This window comes from Auxenochlorella protothecoides (assembly GCF_000733215.1).
Source record: "Auxenochlorella protothecoides strain 0710 unplaced genomic scaffold scaffold16, whole genome shotgun sequence".
NCBI classification, from domain to species: domain Eukaryota; kingdom Viridiplantae; phylum Chlorophyta; class Trebouxiophyceae; order Chlorellales; family Chlorellaceae; genus Auxenochlorella; species Auxenochlorella protothecoides.
In genome coordinates this window covers 65,585-90,615 of record NW_011934406.1, presented here as the reverse complement: position 1 = coordinate 90,615, position 25,031 = coordinate 65,585, and the positions used below count along the sequence as shown (strand labels likewise).

The window sequence follows — 25,031 nt, the reverse complement described above, 5'->3', positions numbered from 1 at the left end:
GGAGTTCCCAGGGGAGGGACAAGGGAGGGCGTACAACACTCGCACTCCATGGCGATTCGGAGGATTGAGTTGAGCAACAGCAGACGGGCAACAACAAGAGTTCAAGGAGCACTGCACACACCATGGCTTTGGCAGGTCATGCTGACCGGTATCATTGGAGGGGGATGGGTCTCCCTTTCTTCAGGCAGCACGGTGGGCGCTGGTGGGCGAGCGCATGCCGATCGACTTGAGCGGCACCGTTTCCGGGATTGGGGGCTCCGGCTTGCTGATGTCCATCGCAGCCTTGGCCTTCATCTGTGCGTCGTGGAGAGGGAGGGCGAGCGGGATCGCATTGTCTGGCTGCTGAGCATATGGTACGTCTTTCCCACCCCTCCCCTGCCTGCACACGGGAACACCCACCGACTGGAACTTGGTGTAGTTGTACCAGCAAACTGCCAGGAAGGCGAGCAGGTAGCCGATGAGGTTGAGCTGAGTCACCGCCGACCTGCAGATGGGCGGGGTATGGAGCGAGGTTGCAGCAGCAGCATCACATCACCTTGAAGCATCATTTGAGCATCACCCATTGGCTACTCCACCGTGCCGCCTCCTTCCTCCTTCCCAAATACGCGACACCACGGACTCACGCGTACACCCAGTAGCTCAGCCCGATCAGCATCCAGTCCTTGACCACACCACCGATGTTCATGGTCAGGGCGGAGGTCTTGCCGATCAGCAGGAAGACGGCCATGTTCAGACCTTTGGGGAAAGGGGTTTGCGGATGCACAGATGGGTGCAGGGCTTGGCAGGAGTGGGAATGCACAGGTCTGGCGGATGCACAGGCGCACGGATCTGGCACCCTCTCCCCGCGCAAGCACAGAACCCCAAACCCGCCAATCAAATCACCACCCACCAAAGGCTGCCGAAGCGTTGGCCAGGAAGAGGAAGGGGTCGACCGACACTGTGGGGTCGGCACGGATGGCATTCTGCGAGGGGAGGCGGGGTTGGGAGCTGGTGATGATTGCCAAGGAGCCGAAGTTCATGATGACTGTCTCGAGTTTGCAGTCCTGTGCATGGCCTCCTGTCCCCACTGACTCCTCCAGCAACAACTCAGAAACGCACCGCCTCCAGGAAGATGAAGGGGAAGAGGAGGAAGAAGAAGCAGCAGGGCGCAACGTAGTAGAGCGTGGTGATGGGGTTGAGCTTGAGGCCGCGCGACTGCAGTGGCATAGTCAAGGGATGGCGAGAAGGACGATCAGGTAAACCCACAACATACATTTCTGGTGCCCATTGATGTCTCGCCCCACTTCCCCTCCCTGTTCCAAGCATCACCAGGCAAGACACCTTTATATAGTACTGTGCTGCATGCAACTGTCCAGGCCCCCCACCCCATGTGAATCATGGCAGGGACAGCCTGGCGCCCTCCTTTCGCCCCCCTCAATAACCGCTCACCTGAAGCAGGATCTGGACCAGGACGAGGCGGACCGATTCGGACATAATGGCCCCCATCTGGAACATGACACCCACGATGTTGAAGTTGATCTCGCCATAGGAGGCCACCGCCACGCCAATGGTCACCAGGACCATGTTGGCGAACACTGGCCAGGAGAAGGACTCGGTGTGGAAGACGCAGCCCACCAGGAACACTGCCACGGGCATCAGCGCCTGTGGGAGTGAGGGTAAGGAGGGGGAGGGGAGGAGGTTGGAGGGTCGGGGGATGGCAGAGGGCCTGCGGCCCTCTGCAGCACGGAATGGCCTCCTGTGTCCCGAACCCCTTCCCCATCAGATGCTCAGCGCACACCTTGAGCATCTGGATGAAGGAGACAGAGAGGTACAGGTACGCGGCGTTGCCCACCCAGAGGCTGAAGGCGTAGCACGCCCCGATGGGGACGATGGCCCTGAGAGGTGATATCGACGGGGGTGAGTGAAGAGCTGGAGGCAGCCGGCCGTACTCGGCGTGCCTGCACGACTCTGCTCGCTGAGTCCTCATGCCTGCATTTGCATGCCTTGGCCAGGTCGAGCTCCCATGCATCGACCTGGCCCCCTGCCTCCCGCCGACGCGCACTTCATGTAGGTGTCACGATCCATGTTGATGGCGGCCACCTTTCCAGACTTGACCAGGCCGATGGCCAGGGTGGCGCAGAAGAACATGTGCCTGTGCCAGGGGTGTTGTGTGGGCTCGAGGTGGGGCTGGGGGACACCCGGCCACCCTGCAGGAAATGCCGCTTGCACCCCCGCGCTCAAGACTGATACCCCCCGGCCCCCCCCCAAGCCCGCGCACCACATGGTCAGCGTGATGGGATAGGGGAACCCGGCGTACGCCAGGAGGTACTTGTTGAACATGATGACCGCCCCGCTGAGGCCAATCCAGAGGCCCACATAGCTGTAGGCTGTGATGATGCGTGCCGCCACCGTAGCACCAGCCGCTTCCGCCATTGCAGCGAGCTGCGTGCGGCGAGGGGGGACGGTTTGGGTCCAGTTCTATCTATGATGAGATGATGGTGCGTGACGGGAGGCGGGGCCGATTCCCGGGGCTGCCACCTACCGGGTATCACGAGGGCACGGCGTCAAAACGGATGGGCACTGCCTGGAGGCTTTCACCCTACGGGGGACCAGGGATGGATCAGGTCACTTTTCTATCGCCCTGTAATGCATTGCACAGGAGAAGTAGGGACTGGACAATCGCTTTGCGTCAACAAGGGGCACAGGGCTGGAGCCCAGCTCCAGTATGGGATCCCGAGGCAAACCGGACACAACGGACTCGTTCAGTCCAGACCGAACCTGGGAGATGCACGGATCCTTCTTGGCGCTTTGGAATGATTTGGGTCAGACAGGCGAGCCTAAAACTAGTTTTCTTGTTTTGAACCGGTGGCAGGAATCGGCGAGGAGGGTGCCGGTCGCTTCCCATCCCTTACTGAGGCGCGTTCGAAGTTCCCACGTATGATCTTTCATCCACCGTCGGGGGGAGGACTGGACAGACAAATGCACCCTCCAAGGGTTATAAAGAGATTTGCATCGAATAATTCCTAGCCTGATGTTATTCTGAGCCAGCCTCAGAGGTAGCAGCGCGATGAAGATCGTGAAGTACTGCTCCCTCGTGCGGGTGTCGGTCCCACTTGTGAAGTAGCACTCCATCAGCGAACGCAGCCTCCCACAAGATGCGACTATAATGTCTCAGCAATGATTCAAGAGGCAATCGGAAATGTGCAGGTTCACCTCGGCATCAGCCCTGCGGTGGGACGCTCCTGTCTTGTCGCACGAGTACCTTGTGCCTTGAAAACGAGGAAAACAAGGGTGGCAAGGGCGCCTGTCAGGCATACACCATCTGGAATCGGTCGATCGTTTCAGCCCCGCCATGCTCACAACGACGACAGGTGCGGGGAAACCATTCCTCGCAAGGTGCACCCGACTGTGGAGCTCCCACTCCAGCAGCCAACCACTCGTGATCGCGTTATCGGTTCCTCCAGGTCAGACGACCTGCTCCGTCAGGCTCAAGATTTGAAGGCCCGAAGCGAGGACGTGGCAAGCGCCACGGCCCAGCTCCTCAGGAAGCTGGAAGACTTGCCTGTGGACCAGAGGGCTTCTGTTCTACAAGCTCTTGGTGCCCACCCTGACACTCAGCAGGTGTTGCTTCTGTGTTTGAACCCTGTGACCATGCAGATCTAGTGTGCAGCTGCGAGGGAGATTCATGAGACCAGTCGTTTGATGGCTTGCACCCGGAGCACACACCTGTGGCCCTTGCTCCAACTCAGGAGGACGCTGGAGTCCAGGCAGCCGCGCTGCCCGTTTCAGAGGACATCCGCTTGCTCTTGGAGCGGGCCAAGCAAGAATTCAAGTACGCAGAATTGGAGACGAGAGAGGGAGAGCAAGAGCCATTCAAGGTGGGCGAGGAGTGTGACTCATCATATCTACATGGAGTGGAGGATCATAGCGTTGGTCTGAATGGAATTGCACCAGCAAGCATGTGCTGGGAAAGGAAGCTCCCTCACAAGCAACCCTGCACACTGACCCTGCGCTCAGATAGGCGAGGGTGTGGACGACTATATTGACAGGATTGTGCGTGGCCTTCCCCTGCCTGCTCCCCCCGAAACTGAGGTGGGTCGGTGTGGGTGGCATGACAGTTTCTAGTTGTGATGTAGTGATTCTTCAGGCTGCACCGGAGTCATCTTGCGTTCAAAGTAGGAGGGAGTCCATGTCTCCGCGCCATTCTGCGCACATGGTGACCGATTCTCAGTCTCTCCTCCTGTCGTCCGCGCGGCATCCATCAGAAGTGCGCTCCCCGAAAACATCCCCTCTCTTTGTAATCCTTCAGGTTGCAAGGGGGCCTGAAAACGCAGAGGACTTCCTCCGCCGCTGGCAGGCGAGCTTTGACGAGACTGAGCATGGCACCAAGGGCATCAAACACGGCGGGCGGAGGGGTGGCCGAGGGGCAGCACCCCCTGGCTCCCCCCCGCTCAGGTGGAAGGGGCCCTTTGATCGGGTGCCCATCTCCGAGCAGGAACCGAGGGGCCATGTTCTGGCGCCAGACCTTCCCCCCCAAGCCGAGGCCGACATGCTGCTGTTCGAGAGGTGTCTGTTCGTGCTGCGACGGTGAGGGTGAGGCGGCCTCGTGGCCTTTGAGAGGGGCGGGATCGCACCTACTTCTGAAGATTCCAAAACGCAACAGCAGGCTGATGAGCAGGAGTGACACGGCCGGGCCAACTCCTCACCCAACCCCTGGCTCAGGGGCCACATGTCCCTCCAGCCTTCGGCGCCGCTGCAGGAGCTGGAGTCTCGGGGTCTCCTGTCGCCCTCGCTCACCTATGAGGACCCCTGGCTGCAGCTCAACGGCAGGGAGGCGGTGCAGCGCCTCATGCATCAGGTGTGCTGTTGGATAGGACGTGGGAGAAAGGGAACACCACTGGGGGTATGCCCCCGGGTGTGGTGGAAAGGCATTCACTTGTGCAATAATGAGGCAGCTGCAATCCACCCCCATCACGCACCACTCACCGCCTCCCAACCACCGCCCGCAGCTGGAGTCGGCGGGGATGGAGCTGGAGCTATGCAAGATCTTTGGCCGCGTGACCTCCTTCGGACCCCCCCGCCCCGCCCAGGAGATCCTTGTTGACGCCTTTCTCCACATCCCCTACCCAGACTGGTACCTGCAGTACCTGTCCTTCCACTGGGCGCCGCCCGCCGGCACGGAGGCCGGGCCCGGGGATGCCCAGGGCCCCTCCCACGCCGTGCCGGAACACACATACCAGGATCCCGGCCAGGACATCCCCATGTACCCGAGGGTGGAGGTGCTGGGGCGCCGACCCCGCCCGCCCCGCCAGGGATCGGCGCCCTCGCCCTGGCTGCGTGGCGGTGCCGGCCCGGCCCGGGCGCCGGCTCGCGTGGTCTCAAACCCGCTGCCGCAGGACGCCGAGCGCGGCGCCTGTGGGGTGTGCCTGGGTCCTGCCGGGGCCCGGCCCCGCTTCGCCCGGCTGGCGTGCGGAGCGCCGGACCCGGCGGCGAGGCCTGACTATGGCGGCCTGCCGCTGCGGGGCATCACCGACCCCGGGCGGCGCGGCGCGTGGGGGAGCGGCGGGTACGCGCCCGTGTCGGCTCCAGCCGACGCCGCGCCGCGGCGGTGGCCGGAGAGGCACGAGACGGACGAGGTGCTGACCCGCGAGGAGGCGGAGGGCATCCTGAGGAGCATGCTGGGCGCCAGGTTTGACAAGACCATGGCCCAGGTGGGAGGCGGCTGGAGACAGGGGGTCCTGTGTTGGCCATGGACCTGTGTGGATGTGTCGAGGGGGGGAATACCTAAGGGCACAGATGAGCGGCTTGCTCCCGCCCGATTTGAGGGATGAGGAAGGCTTGACAGGCTGTTGAATGAGGTCAACAGGTACGCCGCGCCATCCCTCCCGCCCCTCACTGGACAGTTCTCGCGCGAGGGCAAGCGCAAGGGCGCTGCAGGCCGAACCCCGGAGAGGGGCACCCGCTGGATGACGGGGGAGTGCCTGACGGCGAGCGTCACGCTGCGCTATGCAGTCGACCCGGCGGCCTGCCAGGTCAGCGCGATCACCTGCAACTGGGGGTCGGTGCACGGGGCGCTGCACGACGCCATGGCAGCCTACGACATCTACGTGCGCCAGGCGGGAGTGCTCTGGATGGAGGACGAAGGAGCCGAGGAGGAGAGCTGATGCCCTGCAGACTGCTCCATGCAGAGCAGGTTGGTGTCCGGCCCGTTGACGTGACGCACTGTTTCCCAGGCCTAGTAACAATCCAAAGGAACACTGGTAAGTTGCTCTGTACCAGTTCTCATTGCTGCTCGGGCGCCTTTAAACTGTTGACAAAGGCTAGTGGACTGCTGCAGCCGTCCTTTGGGAGATGCGTGGGCACAGATTCTCCTCCAGGCGCGACGACCGAGCGACCCGTGTTCACACTGAAGAAGAGCACAACCCACACGGCAGGGCAATACACGACAGCCATCCACGATCAAAACCAGGCCATGCACTGATCTCGGCTGCCTTGCCTGGGGCGCTGCATCCAGTTTCGGGCCAGGGCTCCCCCGTGTTGTGCCAGCGTCGTGACGACCGGCTCCGCGGCACAGGATGGCCAGCACGGCCCCGGAGGCCCACGATCCGGAAGCTGAGGTGGTGGACTTCAACTCTGTGTTCTCCCTGCGCAAGCCCAAGGATGCCAGAGCCGGTAAGGGGGGTTTTGGGGGCGGGAGGGTCGTGCTCCCCACTTCTCGGACCTGGTCCCACGCAGGTGTCCGCGGCCACGGGGGCCCCTCCCCCATCTCGTCCCGTGCCTTGCCCACAGGTATCCCTCCCTGATTGCCCCTGCCTCACCCAAGCACTCCCTCGCGACCCCTGCCATTGCAGGCCTGTCCAGCGGCCTCAAGTCCGTGGCCAAGGGCGTACTGGCAGGCACGGTAGGCCTGGTGGCCGCGCCCACCATCGGCGCGCAGCAGGACGGCCTGATGGGCTTCGCCAAGGGCGCGGGCGCGGGGCTGATGGGCGCCGTGGTGCTGCCCGTGGCGGGCCTGGTGGTGGGCACCACGCAGCTCGTCCGCGGCCTGGCCAACACGCCGGAGGCCATCTCCGCCGCGCGCGCAGGCAAGGCCTGGGACGAGGAGCGGCGGACTTGGGTGGACGACCCCGGTTCGGCCCTCGCGCTGGAGGACGAGGGAGCCGCGCCCGCGCGCGCCGCGTGGCAGGCCGCTGCCATGGCCGCCCGCGGCGAGGATGACCTGTATGCGCTGCTGGGGGTGCTGCCAGGGGCCAGCATGGAGGAGATCCGGAAGCAGTACTACGTCCTGGCACGCAGGTGAGGAGAGGAGGGGGGTGGGGTTGGGGAAATTGGCGGGGAAGGGTCTGTAGATACTCTATGGGGGTCTTGCGCCCCGCCTGATGGAGTATTCCTGGGTTGAAAGGACTTGAACCTCTAGGGTTCTCAGGAATTCGCGCGGGTCTGCCAATCACTGACTTCTGCCTACTATATCATCATGCATTGTGTTGTTGACAAGACCTCACCCCCACCTACATACCACACCCCCACCTACATACCACACCCCCACCTACATACCCACACCCCCACCCACAACAATTCCACACAACCCCCTCCCACTACACCCCACCCTCCCCAAACCGACAAAATCCCATCACCACGTCCCTATCCATGCAGGAACCACCCCGACAAGAACCCCGGCGACCCAGAGGCCAACGACCGCTTCCAGCGCCTGGGCCAGGCCTACCAGGTGCTGGGCAACCCTGACCTGCGCGCTCGGTACGACGCGCATGGCGCGGAGGGCCTGGACGTGAACTACGTGGACGGCGCGGCCTTCTTCACCGCCCTCTTCGGTTCCGACCGCTTCGAGCACCTGGTGGGCGAGCTGGTGCTGGCCGCCGCCGCGCGCGCGGGCGGCGGCGGCCGCGACCCCGGCGCGGCCGTCGCAGCGCCAGGCCGCGCGCGAGGCGCGGCTGGCCACGCTGCTGGCCGCCCTGCTGCGGCGCTGGGTGGAGGGCGACGAGGCGGGGTTCCGGGAGTCCATGGCCGCCGAGGCGGCGGGCCTGGCCACGGCCTCCTACGGCGACCTCATGCTGGCCACCATCGGTGGGGTGTACGCGCAGCAGGCCGAGATCGCGCTGGGCGGGATCATCGACGGCTCCGTGGCCGCCCTGCGCGCCAAGGGCCAGAACATCAAGAGCCAGGTTGGTGGGGGATTATTTGTCTCTTGGGTGGGAAGAGGGGGAGGTTGGCCTTTCTAGTAGGAGCGCAGGGTGGAGAGGGAAGCACCTCGTGAGGGCCAAGGCGCGAGGGCATCTCGGAGAGCAGAGGCCTGCGCTTCTGTGCGAGTCTGGCCACGCCTCACCCGCACCCTCCTCGAGCACTCACTCAGCTAACCCAACACGCACAACCCCCATCCACGTCCAGTTCGCGGCGGCCAACCTGGCGATGAAGGTGTACAAGGCGCAGGCGGCGCTGGCCAAGCTGGAGGGCAGCGAGGCGGCGGCCAGCGCGGCGGCGAAAGAGCGCACGGCGACCGGCGCTGGCGGCGACGCCCCCGCCGACGAGGCGGCAGTGGATGCGGCCGCGCTGGCGGCGGCCGCGGCAGCCGCGGAGCGCGCGCGCCTGGAGGAGGCCTCGCTGCCGCTGATGCTGGAGGCCATGTGGGCGGCCAACGTGCTGGACGTGCAGAGCACGCTGCGCCACGTCACGCGCGCCGTGCTGCAGGAGCCGGGCGTCGACCGCGCGACGCGCCGCCGGCGCGCGGAGGGCCTGCTGGAGCTGGGCCGTATCTTCGTGGCCGCCGCGCCGGGGTCGACGGGAAGGGGCGGGGCCGCTGGGGAGGATGCCAAGAAGCGCATGGAGGACGCCATGCTGCACGTCATCGAGAAGCGGGCAGGGCAGGTGCCCAGCGAGCCCTGATGGGGGATCACTAGGATGTATGAGATGTAAGGGGGCCCCTCGATCCTGTGGCAGTGAGCGCAGGTGTGACGCTCCATGCCCCCCCCAAAGAACCTTGTCAGTCTCCTACTCCAGCTTGCATCTGAATGTTACACGCACTGCTGCGACAAAAGGGACAGCCCTTCAACCAAAACGGGTGTTGTCGGTGAGGTCTGCACACGCACTGGGCCTGCAGGCGGGAGCACGACAAGGGAGGCATTTCTTGTAGCAAGTATGAACAGGGTGGCGCGCCGACACGTTTTAGAAAAAGCGAATCCTTCCATCCGAGCCCATGCACGCAAGCTATGTCCAGCATGTGAACAAATTTCAAACAGCCTTTTAAAAATACAAACAACCCCACCTCGTCGCCGTGCCACTCGCCCACACTGCCCAGCCCCACCCTGTGCAAGCACCTGTTGGCACCAGGGCCCCCGGCGGCCGCACAGAGGTAGCGGTCCAGGTTCTCAAAGTCCTTGCCCACCGGGACGCCGTTCACGATAACCTGGGAGGCGGGAGGGAGGGGCACAGCGTCTGGCTGTGCAGGGATCGAGCATAAAACACATTGGCAGGAGGGCTCTATGCAGCTGGTGACACGACATCAGTGGCAATATGGGCAGGGTCAAAGGAGCTGCTGCACTAGAAACACAGATCCACAGCATGAGCGATACATTCATCGCCACTACGAGTTCAGAGCACGAACTCCCCTTCCACCTTCCCCCAGCATTGTCCTCACCCAGGGGACATTGGTCAGGGCGGGCTGCAGCTGGGTGGTGGCCTCGCCAGCCTCCTTCCCCAGCGCCTCGCCCCGAGCGCCTGACACCGATGCAGAGGGAGTTGTGGGTCAGCTGGGAGAGCAGCAAGCTCAGCGCAGCAGGCAGGCGTAGTCTGCTCAGGATCATGACAAACCCTTCCCGCAGTCTCACCTCCCGCGCAGGCATCCAGCTCCGAGGCGTCCCACCCCTGGGTCTCTGCGCAGCCAGGTGCATCGGTTGCGATGCTGGTGAGATTCTTGGCCAGGCACTGGACATATGGAAACCTGGACCAAACGGTGGCAGGGTGAGGGGGGTGGAGGGGGCTGCAGAAGTTGCTTGAAATCTGATGCTGTATTTCCAGCACACCAGAGGCATGTGCATGCACCCAAGCCCATGTGCTGGGGTCGCACCAGGAGTCGCCGTGCAGGCTCTGCGCACAGTTAATGTAACGGTTGTACTTGCACTCCACGGTCCCGTGCTGGCACTGGCCATCCTTCACCTTGCCGTAAGCAATATACCTGGGTTATGGATGGGAAAGGGGGAACACATGGTGGATGTGGCCCTGGAACATGGGACGATGCCAACTTAGCATCCCCACTCCAAGTCTGGGCTTGACATGCCCAGACAGTCGCCGGCTGACAACGCCCCACTTACTTGAGGTGCATCAGCTGGGCAACGCCGTTTTCATACAGGGGAGCCAGGACGTCCAATACCATGTGCCGGCAGTCGGGGCACAGCGACTGCGGGTGGGGGTTGAGGTTCCAGGCTCTGGTTCCCACTCCCGCATGTCCAGCGCTGACAGGCTCTAGCATGCGCACTGACAGTCCCGCATGTCCATACACAGTGTATTGCAGGCCTACCTCGCCATAGAACTCGACCAGGGCACTCGAGTTCGCCCTGCTCGCCATTCCGTCAGGGTGTCGGGGCTGGACCACCAGGCATATCAGGCCCACCATGGCCAGGAAACTGACTGCGATTGCGGTTTTCTGGCCAAGCATCCCTTTAGGCCTGTGCCTGGGGATCGCAAGCGGTCTCGAGAGTCGCGTAACGCGCCCAATAATTACTGCAGGCCAGGAGCGCGCACCTGGGGTCGCACTCGGTGACAAGGTACAGTCAATGCCTGTGTTCCTGTTCTAGATAATTGGGATTCTGTTGAAAAGATATTCCTTCTCAACAAGGTGGGCCTTGAGTACAGAGCTCCACGGGAAGGCCATCCACTGAATCCAATGCGCAGGGACAACAGCGCGCCGAGAGATGATGAACGACACCGAGATGGAGCCAGGATGCAGGAAGATTGTCGCCAATTTACATTCATTGGCAAGCTGCAATTTCCCTCAAACAGCTCCCCATGACGATTTCATGACTTCTCAGCCTGAAAGTCACAAGTCTCCATGCTCAAGAACCATGACTATACGTGCCGCTGGATTGCAGCAGTACTCTATCAAGCATTCCTGGCTCAGGTCTGGCAATGTCATGCATCAGCTGGTGGGGTTGACCAGCTCCACAAGCTCCCCGCTGCCACTCAGCTGCTCGAGAATGTCAGCCCCGCCCACAAACTCTCCATTGATGTACACCTGCAAGGCATGGAGGATGCCCTTTATGAGGTAGAGCCGAGTCCACTCACAATCTTCACAATTGTCGACAACAGGACCAGTCTTTACAAAAATAATCGTGGCTGCACCACCCAGGTCACCACACCTGGGGGATTGTTGGCCATTGAGAGAAGGCCTTTATTGTCTCTCTGAGGCCGGGGTTGTGGTGCTCGTCCAGGACATCCACTACCTCATAGTCGACCTTGGCCTGCAGGAGGCAACAGAATCAGGGGTGGCCATGAGGAGGGAGGGCGAGGCTCGTCATCCCATGGGCAAGTGAGCACAGCACAGCGCACATCGCCAGACCAGTAGGAGCGTTGATGCAGCCATCTGCCCATCACTGCACCTTTGACACTGCATCTTGAGCCCATCCCTCCCCGCCATCCTACCTCGTTCAGCAGGGTCAGCACCTTGTAGGAGAACCCACACTGTGGGGAGGTACGCGTGCCTTTGACAAAGGCGACCACCTGCGCGAGGTGGCAAGGGGGAGTTGTGGGCTGGGTCACACGTGTGGCCTCCAGCACACTCTGACATATCCATACCTGTGCACAGGGGCCCATGCTATTCCGGGACCGTCCCCACTTTCACATCACACCCCGCCCACCTTGTGACTCTGCACCACATTCTGCACCAGCTCCTCGAGGCTGACGGTGAGGTCCTGCAGGCCCTTGCCTGGGGTCAAACGCAGCTCGGGCCTGGGCCTCCGAGCCCGGCGGGAGTGCCAGGCGGCCTGGGCGGGACCTGGAGCGTTCCCTGGCGGAATCTTCCCCGTGGCATCCACTGCAATGATTGGTCAGGTGTACGTGGATGACTGAGTCGTTGTCAGCCTGGCTCTCAGGGGTCTGGGAACCGGGTTCCCCGGCATCCTCCTCCAGCATCCCACCCCACCACCCCACCAGACTGCTGCAGCCAGGCCTTCCATGCCTCCGTCAGCTCCTCCCGGCTCGCATCTGGCAGGGGGAGGACCCGCGCCGCGCGCACGACGTCCGGCAGAGACTCCGCGTGGCTATTCAGGCTGATTCCGACCTTCCTGGAGATGCCCACAAATTGCAGGGTGTCAGAGCCATCGTATACCGCGTACACGCCGGGGAGGTCCAGCTGATGTGACTCCTCGGGGCTGGGCGAGTCCAGCTGGATCAGGGGGGTGGACTCCAGAGGCTGCAGTGTCCCCTGGGGGTCCGCATGCACTGCATGGGTTGGCCTGCGCGCGTGAACGTGCCTGCCGAGCCTAGGGTGAGGCGGTTGCGGGGTGCATCTATGGGTCCAGACGGTGGCCCTGCGTGCAACAGCAGCCTGTAGACCCAAGGTGGGGGCGCAGCTCAGGTGCATGGCAATGGTATATGGAATGCGTTCGGACACGGCGCTGCCACCCAGGAACGAAGAGGCTGCTGTCAAGCGATGCCACGAATGATAATTTTATATTAGTATTCGTATAATGCTGCCTCAAGTAATATCGTACAATGGCCGGAAGAGCTCTGATTGCACTCCTTTATGGGGATCGAGCTGGAGGTGATCCGAGAGATGCTCTTGTGACTTTCGGCGCGCAGGTGTTCCCGCTGACCCGGCTGCCTTCATGCTGTCAGATGTCGGGCCTCAAGACACCCAAATTCAGATTTCATCAGCTGTTAGGTGAAAGACAACATTGATCTGGGGGCACCCGCCTTTCTGCGGCTCCTTTCGGAGACTCGGGGTGTCTCACATCTGCGGAGAAGGGAGCTGGCACCTGGTGGTCGACTCTCGACGGCATCCCCCGATGGGGGCTTCCAACAGCAAGTTGGACAGGGTCATACTGGAGCTCCCGGATGACGAGCGCTACTTCGGTCTTGAGAATTTTGGCAACACGTGCTACGCCAACAGCGTGCTGCAGACCCTCTACTTTTGCCGGCCATTCCGAGACCGGGTCCTGCGCTACGCGGCTGAGAACCCGCCAGGGTATGGGAACGAGAATCTGCTGACCTGTCTGGCCGACCTGTTCCTCCAGGTGCGTCCTGGGGTCCGGGCATGTGGGAGCGGAGGCAGTGGAGCACCATGCTGCAACCTGCCACCAGGCAATGGGTCTGTGTTGTCACAGGGCTGACTTTTCGACAGATCAGGCCCATCTCCGTAAACCCCACTCGCCAACAGACCTCTTCTCAGAAGAAAAAAACTGGGTTCTTGAGCCCTAGACGGCTCATCAACAGAATCAAGAGCGAGAATGCGCTGTTCAGCAACTTTATGCACCAGGTTGGCTCTAGGGGACCACGCCTGTTACTCCCTCCTGCTCTGCATCTGCGATTTAGCCATTGCAGCTGAGACTGACTGGGAAGCCAGTGTGCATCCCACCGACGAAGGCTTCACCTCACCATCTGCCACATCCATGGGCCCCCCTTGCTCAGGATGCACATGAGTTCCTTAACTACCTCCTCAATGATGTGTCTGAGATCTTAGCTCGCGAGCAGAAGGCTGCAGCCTCCGCTCCCACCACCCCAAAGTCTATCCTTACGTTTGGGAGGGGCAAGGATGGGCGGAGCCCATCCCTGCAGGAACTGGCCGCTGCCTCGACAGCAAGTGAAGCAGCGAGCGCACAAGCCCAAGAGCCCCGCACATGGCTCCAAGAAATCTTCCAAGGGAGGCTGGTCAATCAGACGCGCTGTCTGTGCTGCGAAACGGGTGACGTGTGGGTTGGTGGTTACAGCTTGTCACTTAGGTGATGCGGTTGCATGTGATTCTGCATGGCATTGACTCTTTCTGGGAGCTTGTGTATACAGAGGGGTGACATCTGTGGGACGACGCCCTTCAACTTTCATCCTCTTTCTCCTGCCAGTCACGAGTCGGGAGGAGGATATGTTTGATCTGAGTCTCGAAATTGAGCCCAATTGCTCGGTGACGAGCTGCCTCAAGAAGTTCAGGTGGGCATGCACGGCCGATGCAAGGCAGTGTGGCTTATACAATGGTGAGGGAATGTAGACCCAGCAGCGACTACATGCATGGGCAGCCCTGTACCTGAGAGACTTTGACCCAGTGTCTTGGGACTGCTGCTGACAAACCTGGTACCAATTCTGCCGCTCAGCGCAACGGAAGTGCTAGATGGTGCCGACAAGTTCTTCTGCGACCAGTGCAACAGCCTACAAGAGGCCCAGGTGTGCCTGGCTCTACCTTTCCGCATCTTGATGCCCATCCCAGGCATCTGTGAAGCAGTGGATTGGGTTTTAGTATGGGCAGCTGATTATCGGGATGATTTAGATCGCCCTTGGGCTTTAAGTTGCATGCTCACATGCAAGCCTGTCAGCAGCTCAGCCGTGTCATGTCAATCACTCTTTGCAGAAATTCATGAGGATGCGTCATCTGCCCCAGGTCCTGTGCCTGCATTTAAAGCGCTTCAAGTACAACGAGCAGCTGGGAAGGTGCGTTTTTAAAAGGGAAAGTCAGGGTGCAATGGTTTGTAGCGGGTCATTTCATGATGACTGAATCAGATCAGATTGACTTCACCAAAACCAGCATCCCACCTTCTCAACTAGTGTAATGGTAACTCGGCTGACCTACACCTTCTTCGCCACGCTTGCTATTCCCCGACACCTTCCCTTCCCCCCCTTCCGGCTCCCACCCTACGCCCTACCAGACTGAGCAAGCTCTCCCACCGGGTGGTCTTCCCCTTTGAGCTCAAGGTGGTCAACACCACCCCGGACTGCCCCGACGCCGACACCTCCTACGACCTCTTTGGCGTGGTCGTGCACATGGGCGCCCAGCCCAACCACGGTAGGGGTGCATTGAACAGCATGCGGGAGATGGGCTCAGGGATTGGGAGCGGGGCCTGTCGCGTGACAACAAAGTCCCTCGGGGCAGGCTGGAACATGTTGTCCATGCACAATCCCCCTGCCACCCTGCATGAAGGGCATTACGTCGCGCTGGTGAAGAGCTGCGGGCAGTGGGTCTGCTTTGACGATGACCAGGTCATCGCCGTGACCGAGGCACAGGTGGGTGATTAGGCATGCCCTGCAGCGCGACATGGTTTGCGCTGCTCCCATCAATTCCAAGGGACTCTCCCCCATCCTCCATCAAAGACCTTCCTTTTGCCACCAAATGCAGGTCCAGAGCACGTTTGGACAGCCCTACGACGGTGGGCTGGTGGGGTCATCAAACGGCGTCGGCGTAGACCATGGGTACATCCTCCTGTACCAGCGGAACAGCCCGGCTAGCGAGGCGCCCCTGCCTATGGACGAGTTGCCCTGATTGGGGCCTGTTGCTCGGCAGGATTCCACGCACAATGGTATTGCTTGGACGGGGCCCGCAAACCACATGCCACCACATTCCCCCTGCTACCGGCGACGGCAGAAGCTGGCGCGGCATCAGGACCTGGACGTGGCAGCAGAGAGCATGGACGCAGGGCCTCTCACAGATTGGGCGGTGACCTGCAGCTGTCCTGCATGGTTTACACACACCTCCCCCCATCTTCTCTGTCGAGCCCCCTGCACTCTGCTGAACCCTTGTTCCTTACAGCGCCTGCAGCCGCAACCACACTCAGAAGATGGCAACGTTGGGGCGGTTGGCCTTGAAGGTGGTCTTGAACCGGGGGTCGCTGGGCCTGCGGGGTGCAGAGGAGAAGCAATTGAGTGAGGGTCGCAGAGTGGGGAGTTCCATTCAGTGACGAGGCTCTGGCCAAGAACACCTGGGCATCCTCCTTTGCCCAGTGCTGTGGGGCCTCAATGCCACGAGTCTCTCCCATACGAAACATACCACTGCCCACCCCCCCTTCCCTTCACCGAGAGGATCACGATGCATCAACGTTCCAACATGCGCTCCTCCTCCTCTATGCAACACGCGCCGACGGATCCGCACACCCCATCCTGCCCCACCACGCAAGCTTCCCCCTTAGTAAACCTGCCGTCACCCCACGCACCGTGCCATGCGGCGCGTCAGCGGGAAGCTGATCTTGGAGTCATGGAACTGCTTGATGTTGGCCCGCTTGGTGTCGGCGGCCTTGATGGTGGCCGTCTTGATGATCTGCAGCGCGGAGGAGCGCACGCGGTGGCGGGAGCCCATCTCCTGGTACATCTGCTCCACGGCGCCATTCAGGGTCACGTCGCGGTACTCCTTGAACATGTTGTGCACGCCGGTACGAGAGGTGTACCGCACCCAGATGCCAAAGTTCTTGATGGTGGTCGGACGGCGCTCGAAGATCTCGTTCACAGCCACGATCTGACCGTTGGCCTTCTTCACCTTGCGCAGCTTGGCCAGGAAGTACCTGAGAGGTGATAGGAGGGGGACCGGAGGTGTCAGCCTCGACAGGCGGAAGTACGGAGCACGCTAGCAGCTGGGCGGGCGCAGAGGGCCCCTCCCCTCGAGCCGAGCGCGGTGTATCCGGAGATCGGATCGAGTACGCCGACGCCTCCTCCCCACCACCATTCTCCGAGCACAGCAGTTTCCTGTGGGCCTTGGGCTCACCAGAACTTGCTCTTGGCGCGGACCGTGTCCTGAGCCCACAACTTCATGCGGAAGATGGGGGGCTCGGCATCCTTCTCAGTCGGCAGATGGCGGCCCACCACCTGGTACTGGTGGTACTTGTATCCTCCCTGCGAGTGAGAGGGGATGGAGGGCTGAGTCGGCACCGCCTCGGACTGCTCCCGGGCCCCGTCGGAGGCGCGCCGAACGGGCCTCAGGCACCGCCCTCCCCGGCTGACCACGCCTGCGTGGCCATACCTGAATCGGCATTGCAGCGGGGCGCCCGTTAAGCCAAATCCACAGCTCGAAAGGAGCGAGCCTGTGCGTTCGAGGTGCAATAGCGAGGGCCGGAGGCTGCTGATGTAGGTGGAAAGGAGGGAGCACTTCCCGCCACGTGTGCAAATTCTCTTGCAACCCCGGGCTTATGGGGACATCGGTCCCAGCCATGCAACGCGATCCACAGTGATTATCATCCCGTGTTGTACGAAATACGCGGTGGTGAGCGCATGGCTGATCCCGTGGCCCCTGAGAAGAGGAGGGCCTGATGGCAGTGCAATGCCTCATGACCAAGGGGCCGGCTCCTGCGGGCCACCACAGAAGTTCATGGCACGCTTGCAAGCCTCACAATGGCCTACTCAGGAATCGTGGAATTGTGAAAGGTCAACCTGACTCCAAACAGCCTGGATTTGGAGGCGCCTTGCTCGATTTCATGGTAAGCTAGAATGGGAACTGTGGTGCTGCCGTGTTGTGCAATCCATCATGTGCGAGGAAATTTCGTGACTTTCTCAACGTGGTGCTCTCAACACTCCATCACAGATTGCCGGGAAGAAGCTGAGAAAATGGTGAGACGCTTGGGTGCCATCGATTGTTTGGAGGCATGACGTGAGGACATGCTCGTCGTGATCTCACTGTGTGACATTCATGCCTATGATGTGCAAGGTATGGCGCAGAAGATTTGAGTCTGGTGAAAGACGAAGAGGAGGGTCCTGAGCCCCAGGACAGGAGCGCTGGCAATGCGCCGCCTCCCTCCATAATACAGCGGCTCAGCCCTGAGACCATCCTGGTGATGGATGTCGACTCGGACCCGGTGGCCGAGCTCTGCCTCCTGCAGCTCATCCTGACGCGGGCGGAGGTGGCGGCCTGCGCCAACGATGAAAGCGCCGCTCGACGCGGGTTCGGCGACTACGTCACGGTGGTGTCCCGGGAGGAGGCGGGCGCCGCGGCGGCGCGCTGTGCGGTGGCGGTGGCGACCTCCGCGACAGCCGTGCAGCGCATGGTCGCCAGCTGCGCTGAATCCGACCGGCTGCCCCACATCATTGCACTGCGGGTGGCGCCAGGCCCCAAGGGGGGTCTGGCGCAGCTCAGACCCTGGCAGAGGGCAGACCGCCGTGATCCAGAGGCCCTCCTGCGGGACGCCGGCGTGGCATCCTTTTCTGTCATGAGCGTGGGGGCCATGAGTGCCTCCATCGGCCCGCAGGCAAGGAACGCAGTGGAGCTGCAGTGGCAACCTGTCACAGGGGATGACGTCATGGGTCCCCTCGCGAATGTCACAGCGATGCAGGCGGCTGCCCTCCTTGCCAAGCTGGCCAGCTCCCGCACCAGAGGCTCGGGGGTGGAGCTTGGTGTGGCTGTGATCCCCTAGACCAGTTTCGTAACGCGTGGACTGGAGAGTGGCTCCTGTATGTATGGCGTCCATGCTCTGGCACTCCTTCACTGGGCAAGCAAGGGGTAGCATGAATGTACCCTCCCCGAACAGCGCGCTGACCGCGACATCTGATTCTGCGCGCCTTCCTCAGCCCACATATCACGGGGACGCCAGGGCAACACCGGCCATTGCACACAGATCTGAAGCCTGTGGCCATGATTTGTGCAAGGCCATGACCCAGGATGGCCCGTAGCCTCACCATGGGCGCAGGGTGGGCATTGCTGGTCTGCCTGGCGCTGACAACCTCCTGTCGTGCCCATGACGGAGATCACGTATCCACCGTGCATGTGGTGTTCGGAAACCACCTGGATGTGGGTTTCGACGGCATCGATCCGGCTGTGGGCACCGACGACAACGTGATCAACGTCTATTTCCACCACCATTTCCCGAAAGCCTTGGCAGTCGCCCGGTTCCTGAGACAGCGGGGCGGAGCTGAGCGCTACATCTACACGACCCACGTGCGTGAAGCTGCAAAGGCCACAAATCCAGTGGCATAACCCCTCGTTGAGCTCGTCCCTCCTCTGATAATGGCTCCCATGATCCGATGCCCACATGACATTGCAGCTTTTCCACGCCCACTCAACCACAGTCTTGGCTGGTGTCCATGTTCCTTGACTGTCCAGCACGCATCGGCATCAAGTGCCCCAGTCCCAGTGCTGTACAGGTGGGTACAGGGGGACTGCTAAGTTTGAGGTGGTGCCGGTGCCTGGTTTTGTTTGCTGGTGCCCTAGTCCCTGGCGTTGCTTCCGCTCAGCCTCAACGCACAACCTGCCCCTGCTTGGCAAGCTTGTGAGCCCACAACCTTTTGATTGTAACAGGCAATACTCACACGCTCTCTAACCCCGCGCAGGAGTTGGAGGAGGGGATACGTGCGGGCGACATCACCTGGCATGCCCTGCCCCACAACAGCCAGATCGAGGCCTTTGACGCTCCCCTGCTGCGATGGGCCGTGGATTTTACACATGCCTTGGATGCCAAGTACGGTCAGTCGCCAAGAATCACCATGAGCCAGGTATGGGTGGCTGGTGGTGGTGCCAGCAGGCTGGCTGCGTCAAACAGGCCTGCCCTGCTGTGTGGGAGGGGGAGCAAAGGAGTAGAGAATCTCAGTCGAGCAACTGTCCGTCACCCGAGGATACATTCTGGGACCCTCCCCGCCCATGACAAGCATGCACCTGTCGGTGCGTTCTCTGTCGGCTAAGCACAATGCCATACTCAACGCTCCCGTTCCTTGCCAACCCCCGTCCCACCTCCCCCCAGATGGATGTCCCGGGCCTGACTCGGGCCGCGATCCCCATCCTCCACGGCGCCGGGGTGAGGGCGCTGAGCGTGGGGGTCAATGGCGGGTCCGCGCCGCCAGACGTCCCGCTGAACACTCCCTTCTGGTGGGAGGACCGCGCCACGGGCACCCGCCTGCTGTCCTTCTGGCACCCGGGCGGGTACTCGGGTGACCCCGTGGACGGCCGGGGCAGCTGCGTCCGCGCGCATGGCCACCACGAGGTGCTGTGCGTGGCGTGGCGGGGGGACAACGCCGGGCCGCACAGCGTCCGTGAGGTGAGCCGGGGGCTGGGGAGTGTGCTCTGTGTTGCCAATCGGAGTCTCATCAGGAGCTGGGGGGGTGTTGCCAAGGTCAGCCGTATGCCCAAGAGTTGCAAGCCTGGGCCACACGCGCCTTTGGAACCTTGCAGAGGCTCATTCACATTCGCACCTACGTCCCCTTCCCCCACCCCCGCAGGTGGACGAGATCTTTGAGCTGGTGCGCAAGGACTGGCCGGGCGCCATGGTCAAGACGTCCACCTTTGACAACTTCACGGGCCCCTTGCTGGAAGCTGCCACGAGGCTCGACCTGCCCAAGGTACCCGGGATGTGGTGTTGCTGGATTGCGGCCTTTGAACTTCAGTCCAGCGGCTCGGCATGACACGCCGCGCTGCGGCGGACAGTGTGTGTGAGCAGGGTGATGCTGGCAGCGGCTGAAGTCATGAGGTTGGTGGGGTGCTCACCTCATTCTCTGGTGGCTGCCCCCTCTTGCCGCTGCAGGTCGCTGCAGAGATAGGTGACACATGGATCCACGGTGAGAGGTCTGAAACTGTGGGAGCTGGGCGCTGTACCCTTTCAGAACTGTCCTGCATGCTCACAGCCAGTCAAGTTTTGGTGTGGGAGGTGCAAGGCGCTGCATGCATGCAGCCCCGGAGAGCACTGCCATGTGTCAGTCCATTCTCAACACAGGCATCGGTTCTGATCCGGGCAAGCTGGCCGAGTTCCGGGCGCTGCTGAGGATGCGGCGTGCCGCCCCCGAGCTGAAGGAGGACCCCGCCTTTGATGCTTTCTCTCGCCTCCTGCTCAAGGCAGGGCTGTGGGTTGTGCATGTCGCATGGGGGTTGAGTGGGGAGTGGGCCAGCTGCAGCTTCCAGGCATGCGCAACAAGGATGGCTGGGCGTAGGGATGTTGCCAGTAGCGGCCCTGACTTCTTGTGTGTTTCCATGTTCCTCTGACCTCCATGCCTGTGCAGGTGCCCGAGCACACCTGGGGCGTGGACATCAAGAAAGCCCTGACGGACTATACACACTGGAGCAACCACAAGTTCCATCAGCAGGTGAGAGGGCTGGGTTGGAGATCAGGGGCAGGCGGAGCAATCAGACACACTGCACGGCTGCAGTCTGCACATGCGAGGAAGCTGCACACTTCTGGCGCCCTGGATGGGGGGCGTGACTCGAGCAAGCTTGTAATCTAAGCCGTCAACATACCCTGCGCCATGACGCGTGCAGCTGAGGAGTAGGGCCCCCAACTTCCTTGCCACGGTCCAATCCTGGCTGCGGCAGCGCGCCTACAACCTCTGGGCTGTGCAGGAATTGGGTGAGTCTCGTTGAAGTGGCAATGGGAAATACAGCCGGGTCCAGACCTTGTATTGTCTGGGGTTGTGCAGAGTTGATCTGCCTGCTGCTTTCACTGGAAGAAATCTCGGGGTCTGCCTGTCCACTGCCTTCTGGCCTGCTGTCAGTGCAGCATCATCCCCCCATCTGACACCACTCTTCCTCCACCCTCTTGCCAAGGAAACTGTCCCATGGGGGTGGCGGCTTGGGCGGCGCTGGGCACGATACAGAGCGGCAAGACGCTGCCTGATCCAGAGGCCCGGCACAGCGGGTTCGTCAAGTGCGACATGGCGTCTGCCTTAGTGTTCGAGGGCGGGGGCTGGAAGTTTGAGATTGATCGCACCACCGGTGGACTGGCGGGGGTGGAGAGGGTGTCCCACGATCCCGTGGGCGGCGCGGCGGGCGACGACTCGAGGAGACTCGAGTCCAGAGGGGGCTGTGGCCAGCAGGCCGCCGTGCAGGGGGCTGGCCCTGGCGGGGCCCTGCGCTGGGCCAACAGCCATTCATCCCTGGCCAGGGTGGTCTACAGTACATACTCAGGTATGTGCATGGTTGTGAAGGATACCCAAGGCTCGTGCTGCGGGGGGGGGGGTGGATTGTACCCTGGGTCGCGGCATGTTCCTGACAAGCATGCAGCACAGCGACCCGACCAGCGCCGGCTTGCAGAGGACGATTACTCCACCATCTGGGACCGGTACGCATACCAGACGAGCCCCGAGCCATGGTGGTTTGCGCTGGATTTTGGGAAGCCCAACGCCACACGTGAGGGAAGATTAGGACGGGATGTCGGGGGGAATGCCCTGTGCCCGGGGGGGCACAGAAGCGTGGACACACAGTCCTGGGAAGTGTGACTGAGACTGCCATCCTGACGTGCCAGAGCTCCTGACCTTCTTCCTTGACCAGTGAGACACCCCTCTCCCGCACACCCATGATCAAAGGGCTTGGAGGGGCTGCCAGGGCGGATGTGGATCCCGTCGCCCAGCGCGTGTGGGCGGCGAGCTCGTCGGAGGCGGGCATCCACGTCGTCACGCGCTCCACCTTCCCAGCGCACTTTGTGGGGCGGGCGGGGGCGCCGGCCGCGGTGTGGACGGAGGTCAGGGCCCTGCCAGGCTCCAATGGCCTGCTGGTGGACATCCTGTGGGAGAACAAGACCGCGACGCGGCTGCCAGAGACCCTGTGGGTCCGGTGGTCGCCCTCTGAGGGTGCGATGGAGAAAGGGGGGGGGGGTTGAAAGCAGCAGGGGTCTGTAAGCCCAGGCCAGCCTGAACAGAGCGCTTTCCTTGAGAGAAGCAGGAAATCCAGCTTCAGGTCCTTGTATAGTTCAGCGTTGCCCGACCAGCGTCACCACTTCCTTGCCATTCACTCGTTCGTCATCCCCACGAGCACACAGTGGATGCCCAGAGCTGGGTCATGTACAAGCTGGGGACGCCTGTGAGCCCCCTGGAGGTCTTGCGGAACGGGAGCCATGCCATGCACGCTGTGGGCGACGAGGGGGTGGCCGTGAGCTCCGCGGATGGCGCTCGCAGGCTGGCCATCAGGTGGGTTCAGGCCCCACGTGTTGCGGGTTTGTGCCAGTGTGAGAGTCCTACTCCTCTTCACAGCATCATACAGTTCAGGCTGTCGGGTTACACACACTTGGCATATGTGCAGAGTTCCCTGCCGTCGCTTCTACTCACCAGGGCCGTCTTGACACGCCGCCGTCCCTCCTGTGCAGGTCCCTGGACGCTGCGTTGGTGAGTCCAGGAGCCCCGACGCCCTTTCCAGTGTTGGACGGGACCCCAGCCATGGAGGAGGGCATGTCCTTTGCACTCACCAATAATATCTGGGGTGAGTGGGTGAGCCTTACAGGGGTTTTGAAAACCCATATGCCCCGCACTGTTGGTGGGACATCCCTGCATGCATCGACGACCCCAACGCCCACGCTCCTCACATCTAAGACATCTCTTCACCCCTGCGGTACGGAGACCTCTCACATCGCCCGTATGCTCAACCCCATGCCCCTCCCGTCCGTCATTGCCAGGGACAAACTACCCCATGTGGGTTCCCTACAAGGACAATGACAGCAACATGCGCTTCAGGTTCATCCTCCAGGAGGAGGTCGGCAATCAACAAGGGCCGATGCAGATTACGCGTGAGCGCATCACTTATGCAGCTTCCTGATCTGTGACAGGCCATGCCTGTGCAGAGAGAGCATCAAGGAGCAGGGCGCACCTTGGCAGCCCTCTTCTACGACTTGTATGTAATGTAAGCGTTGCCGCAACAAAAGAAGGAACAGAAGAGCAAGCGCAGCATCTAGAGCAAGCTCAGAGGCTTGACGTCAAAGCATGGGTCCAAAATTGTGTGAAGTTCTGTGAAGGAGGGTCCAAGAACGCTCACAGGGGGCGCGCAAACGTGGCCAGGTCGTCATGCATTGCCGCCTTTTCCTCCTCGTAAGCCAGCTCCCCCGCCACCAGGGCCTTTTTCGCCGCATCAAACACCGACAGCTTGACGCCTGGAAGAGGGATGAGTGGAGGGCGGTGAATGTCACAATAAGCCCCTCAACCAGAGCTGGAACAGTGAGTGCCCTGACTCCTGGCCAAACAGAAGCAGGCTTGATGTTAGTCTGCTGCTTACCCGCTGCCTTGTATCAGAGGCCATCACACGCCACAGTTGGTCACTGCCAAATACCAGAGGCCTATAGTTCCCACAACCCAGCCAAAGCCGCCGCACCTGTGCCGCCCACCCATCTGCCCCACCTTTGTTCGGCAGGTTCTTCAGCGAGTTTGGGATGAAACCGCGGTACAAACCCACCACGCCGTCGCTCCTCACGATTCCTCCTGCAGCGACGTGCCAGGCGATGGACTTCCCCGCCGACAGCTGGATATGCCGTCGCACGGTGTCCAGGGGGTAGCAGGAAACCGTGGCAATGAGGGCCGCCAGGAACCCCCTCGCGAAGGAGGGCAGCGCTGGTGGCAGAAGATCGTAGCTGGACAGCTCCAGTGCCATGTATGGGGCAATGCCTGCGCAGAGGGGGGAAAGAAAGGGAGAGGTTGTATTTGCAGGGTCTTTGTCTGATAGTTGCAGACGCAGGGGCACTGTTTCACTCCACCCACTCGAACAATCCACCTACCCATCATGGATGCGCCGAGGCCACGGTAAAAGGCCGCGCCGCTCCCCTCCCGCGCCAGCACCGCCACGGCGCCGGCCAAGGTGCGGCAGGCGGGGTCGACCGCGATGCGGAGGCGCAGCGTGTCCAGCGGGTAGGTGAGCAGCGTGGCTGCCATGCCCGCGCAGGCCCCCGCGGCGAGGCGGCGCGGCACGGTCAGCCGCCCCTCCCCGTCCCGGAAGGCGTGCTTGAACACCTCGTAGCTGTACAGCTGGGCTGCGCTGTAGGGCACGACCCGCAGGATCTGGGGCAGATTGCCCTTCCAGTAGCCGCGCAGGCCCTCCTCGCGCCCGATGGCGATGAGGCTCTGCACGACGCTGCCGCGCGCCGCGGCCGCGGCCAAGGCCCCCTTCTGGAACCCGCCCTTCACCTGGAGCAGGATCTTCACGCGGTCCAGGGGGGCGGTCAGGCTCTTGGCGATGGCGCCGGACAGGGCCCCCGCCGTGAAGAGGACCAGGGGCCGGGGCACCAAGGCCAGCAGGGCAAGGGGGCGCCGGGACGCCAGCCGGAGCAGGGGCGGGGAGTCATGCTCCCTCGAATCGCACAGCTCAAACAAGACGCTGGGAGGGGGGTGGAGTAGAGTGGCAGCCTCCAACCGCGGCGGCATGGTGGCAGGGCCAGGTGGTTCCGACACCAACCCGCCGAGTCGCCCCTCAC

General features: G+C 62.0%; 10 protein-coding genes across 10 annotated transcripts; 5 read left to right on the top strand and 5 right to left on the bottom strand.

Moving 5' to 3' along the window:
- Positions 1–180: 180 nt before the first annotated feature.
- On the bottom strand, positions 181–2,412 carry F751_1557 (putative sugar phosphate/phosphate translocator; the record flags this gene model as incomplete). The annotated part of the gene is made up of 9 exons (XM_011402990.1): positions 181–294; positions 400–484; positions 624–735; positions 890–962; positions 1,099–1,194; positions 1,429–1,641; positions 1,778–1,874; positions 2,042–2,131; positions 2,258–2,412. 9 exons carry the CDS (start codon positions 2,410–2,412, stop codon positions 181–183), a joined length of 1,035 nt encoding a protein of 344 aa, XP_011401292.1.
- Positions 2,413–3,046: 634 nt separating this feature from the next.
- Positions 3,047–6,143, top strand: F751_1556 (hypothetical protein; the record flags this gene model as incomplete). Its single annotated transcript, XM_011402989.1, has 6 exons — positions 3,047–3,079; positions 4,289–4,566; positions 4,702–4,837; positions 4,989–5,078; positions 5,376–5,690; positions 5,883–6,143. The coding sequence occupies 6 exons, from the start codon at positions 3,047–3,049 to the stop codon at positions 6,141–6,143; spliced, it is 1,113 nt and encodes a 370-aa protein (XP_011401291.1).
- A 411-nt stretch (positions 6,144–6,554) lies between these two features.
- F751_1555 (Chaperone protein dnaJ 10) lies at positions 6,555–8,877 on the top strand (the record flags this gene model as incomplete). Its single annotated transcript, XM_011402988.1, has 6 exons — positions 6,555–6,651; positions 6,831–7,275; positions 7,633–7,843; positions 7,971–8,159; positions 8,383–8,409; positions 8,572–8,877. 6 exons carry the CDS (start codon positions 6,555–6,557, stop codon positions 8,875–8,877), a joined length of 1,275 nt encoding a protein of 424 aa, XP_011401290.1.
- A 162-nt stretch (positions 8,878–9,039) lies between these two features.
- Positions 9,040–10,555, bottom strand: F751_1554 (Gamma-interferon-inducible lysosomal thiol reductase; the record flags this gene model as incomplete). The annotated part of the gene is made up of 7 exons (XM_011402987.1): positions 9,040–9,085; positions 9,309–9,397; positions 9,629–9,708; positions 9,819–9,931; positions 10,058–10,165; positions 10,302–10,387; positions 10,508–10,555. 7 exons carry the CDS (start codon positions 10,553–10,555, stop codon positions 9,040–9,042), a joined length of 570 nt encoding a protein of 189 aa, XP_011401289.1.
- Positions 10,556–11,125: 570 nt separating this feature from the next.
- On the bottom strand, positions 11,126–12,568 carry F751_1553 (Monothiol glutaredoxin-S16, chloroplastic; the record flags this gene model as incomplete). The annotated part of the gene is made up of 5 exons (XM_011402986.1): positions 11,126–11,221; positions 11,346–11,447; positions 11,629–11,706; positions 11,844–12,019; positions 12,136–12,568. 5 exons carry the CDS (start codon positions 12,566–12,568, stop codon positions 11,126–11,128), a joined length of 885 nt encoding a protein of 294 aa, XP_011401288.1.
- Positions 12,569–12,992: 424 nt separating this feature from the next.
- Positions 12,993–15,448, top strand: F751_1552 (Ubiquitin carboxyl-terminal hydrolase 3; the record flags this gene model as incomplete). The annotated part of the gene is made up of 9 exons (XM_011402985.1): positions 12,993–13,220; positions 13,364–13,462; positions 13,615–13,786; positions 14,043–14,127; positions 14,289–14,358; positions 14,543–14,622; positions 14,838–14,974; positions 15,110–15,192; positions 15,305–15,448. 9 exons carry the CDS (start codon positions 12,993–12,995, stop codon positions 15,446–15,448), a joined length of 1,098 nt encoding a protein of 365 aa, XP_011401287.1.
- A 288-nt stretch (positions 15,449–15,736) lies between these two features.
- F751_1551 (60S ribosomal protein L18a-2) lies at positions 15,737–16,927 on the bottom strand (the record flags this gene model as incomplete). Its single annotated transcript, XM_011402984.1, has 4 exons — positions 15,737–15,800; positions 16,116–16,460; positions 16,661–16,788; positions 16,916–16,927. The coding sequence occupies 4 exons, from the start codon at positions 16,925–16,927 to the stop codon at positions 15,737–15,739; spliced, it is 549 nt and encodes a 182-aa protein (XP_011401286.1).
- Positions 16,928–17,723: 796 nt separating this feature from the next.
- F751_1550 (hypothetical protein) lies at positions 17,724–18,299 on the top strand (the record flags this gene model as incomplete). The annotated part of the gene is made up of 1 exon (XM_011402983.1): positions 17,724–18,299. The coding sequence occupies one exon, from the start codon at positions 17,724–17,726 to the stop codon at positions 18,297–18,299; it is 576 nt and encodes a 191-aa protein (XP_011401285.1).
- Positions 18,300–18,562: 263 nt separating this feature from the next.
- F751_1549 (hypothetical protein) lies at positions 18,563–23,389 on the top strand (the record flags this gene model as incomplete). The annotated part of the gene is made up of 15 exons (XM_011402982.1): positions 18,563–18,820; positions 18,952–19,026; positions 19,213–19,374; positions 19,620–19,913; positions 20,095–20,214; positions 20,397–20,430; positions 20,586–20,716; positions 20,869–20,952; positions 21,125–21,212; positions 21,410–21,769; positions 21,896–21,991; positions 22,168–22,431; positions 22,620–22,767; positions 22,944–23,056; positions 23,250–23,389. The coding sequence occupies 15 exons, from the start codon at positions 18,563–18,565 to the stop codon at positions 23,387–23,389; spliced, it is 2,367 nt and encodes a 788-aa protein (XP_011401284.1).
- Positions 23,390–23,601: 212 nt separating this feature from the next.
- F751_1548 (putative envelope ADP,ATP carrier protein, chloroplastic) lies at positions 23,602–24,981 on the bottom strand (the record flags this gene model as incomplete). The annotated part of the gene is made up of 4 exons (XM_011402981.1): positions 23,602–23,720; positions 23,965–24,228; positions 24,339–24,681; positions 24,745–24,981. 4 exons carry the CDS (start codon positions 24,979–24,981, stop codon positions 23,602–23,604), a joined length of 963 nt encoding a protein of 320 aa, XP_011401283.1.
- Between the last annotated feature and the right edge of the window lie 50 nt (positions 24,982–25,031).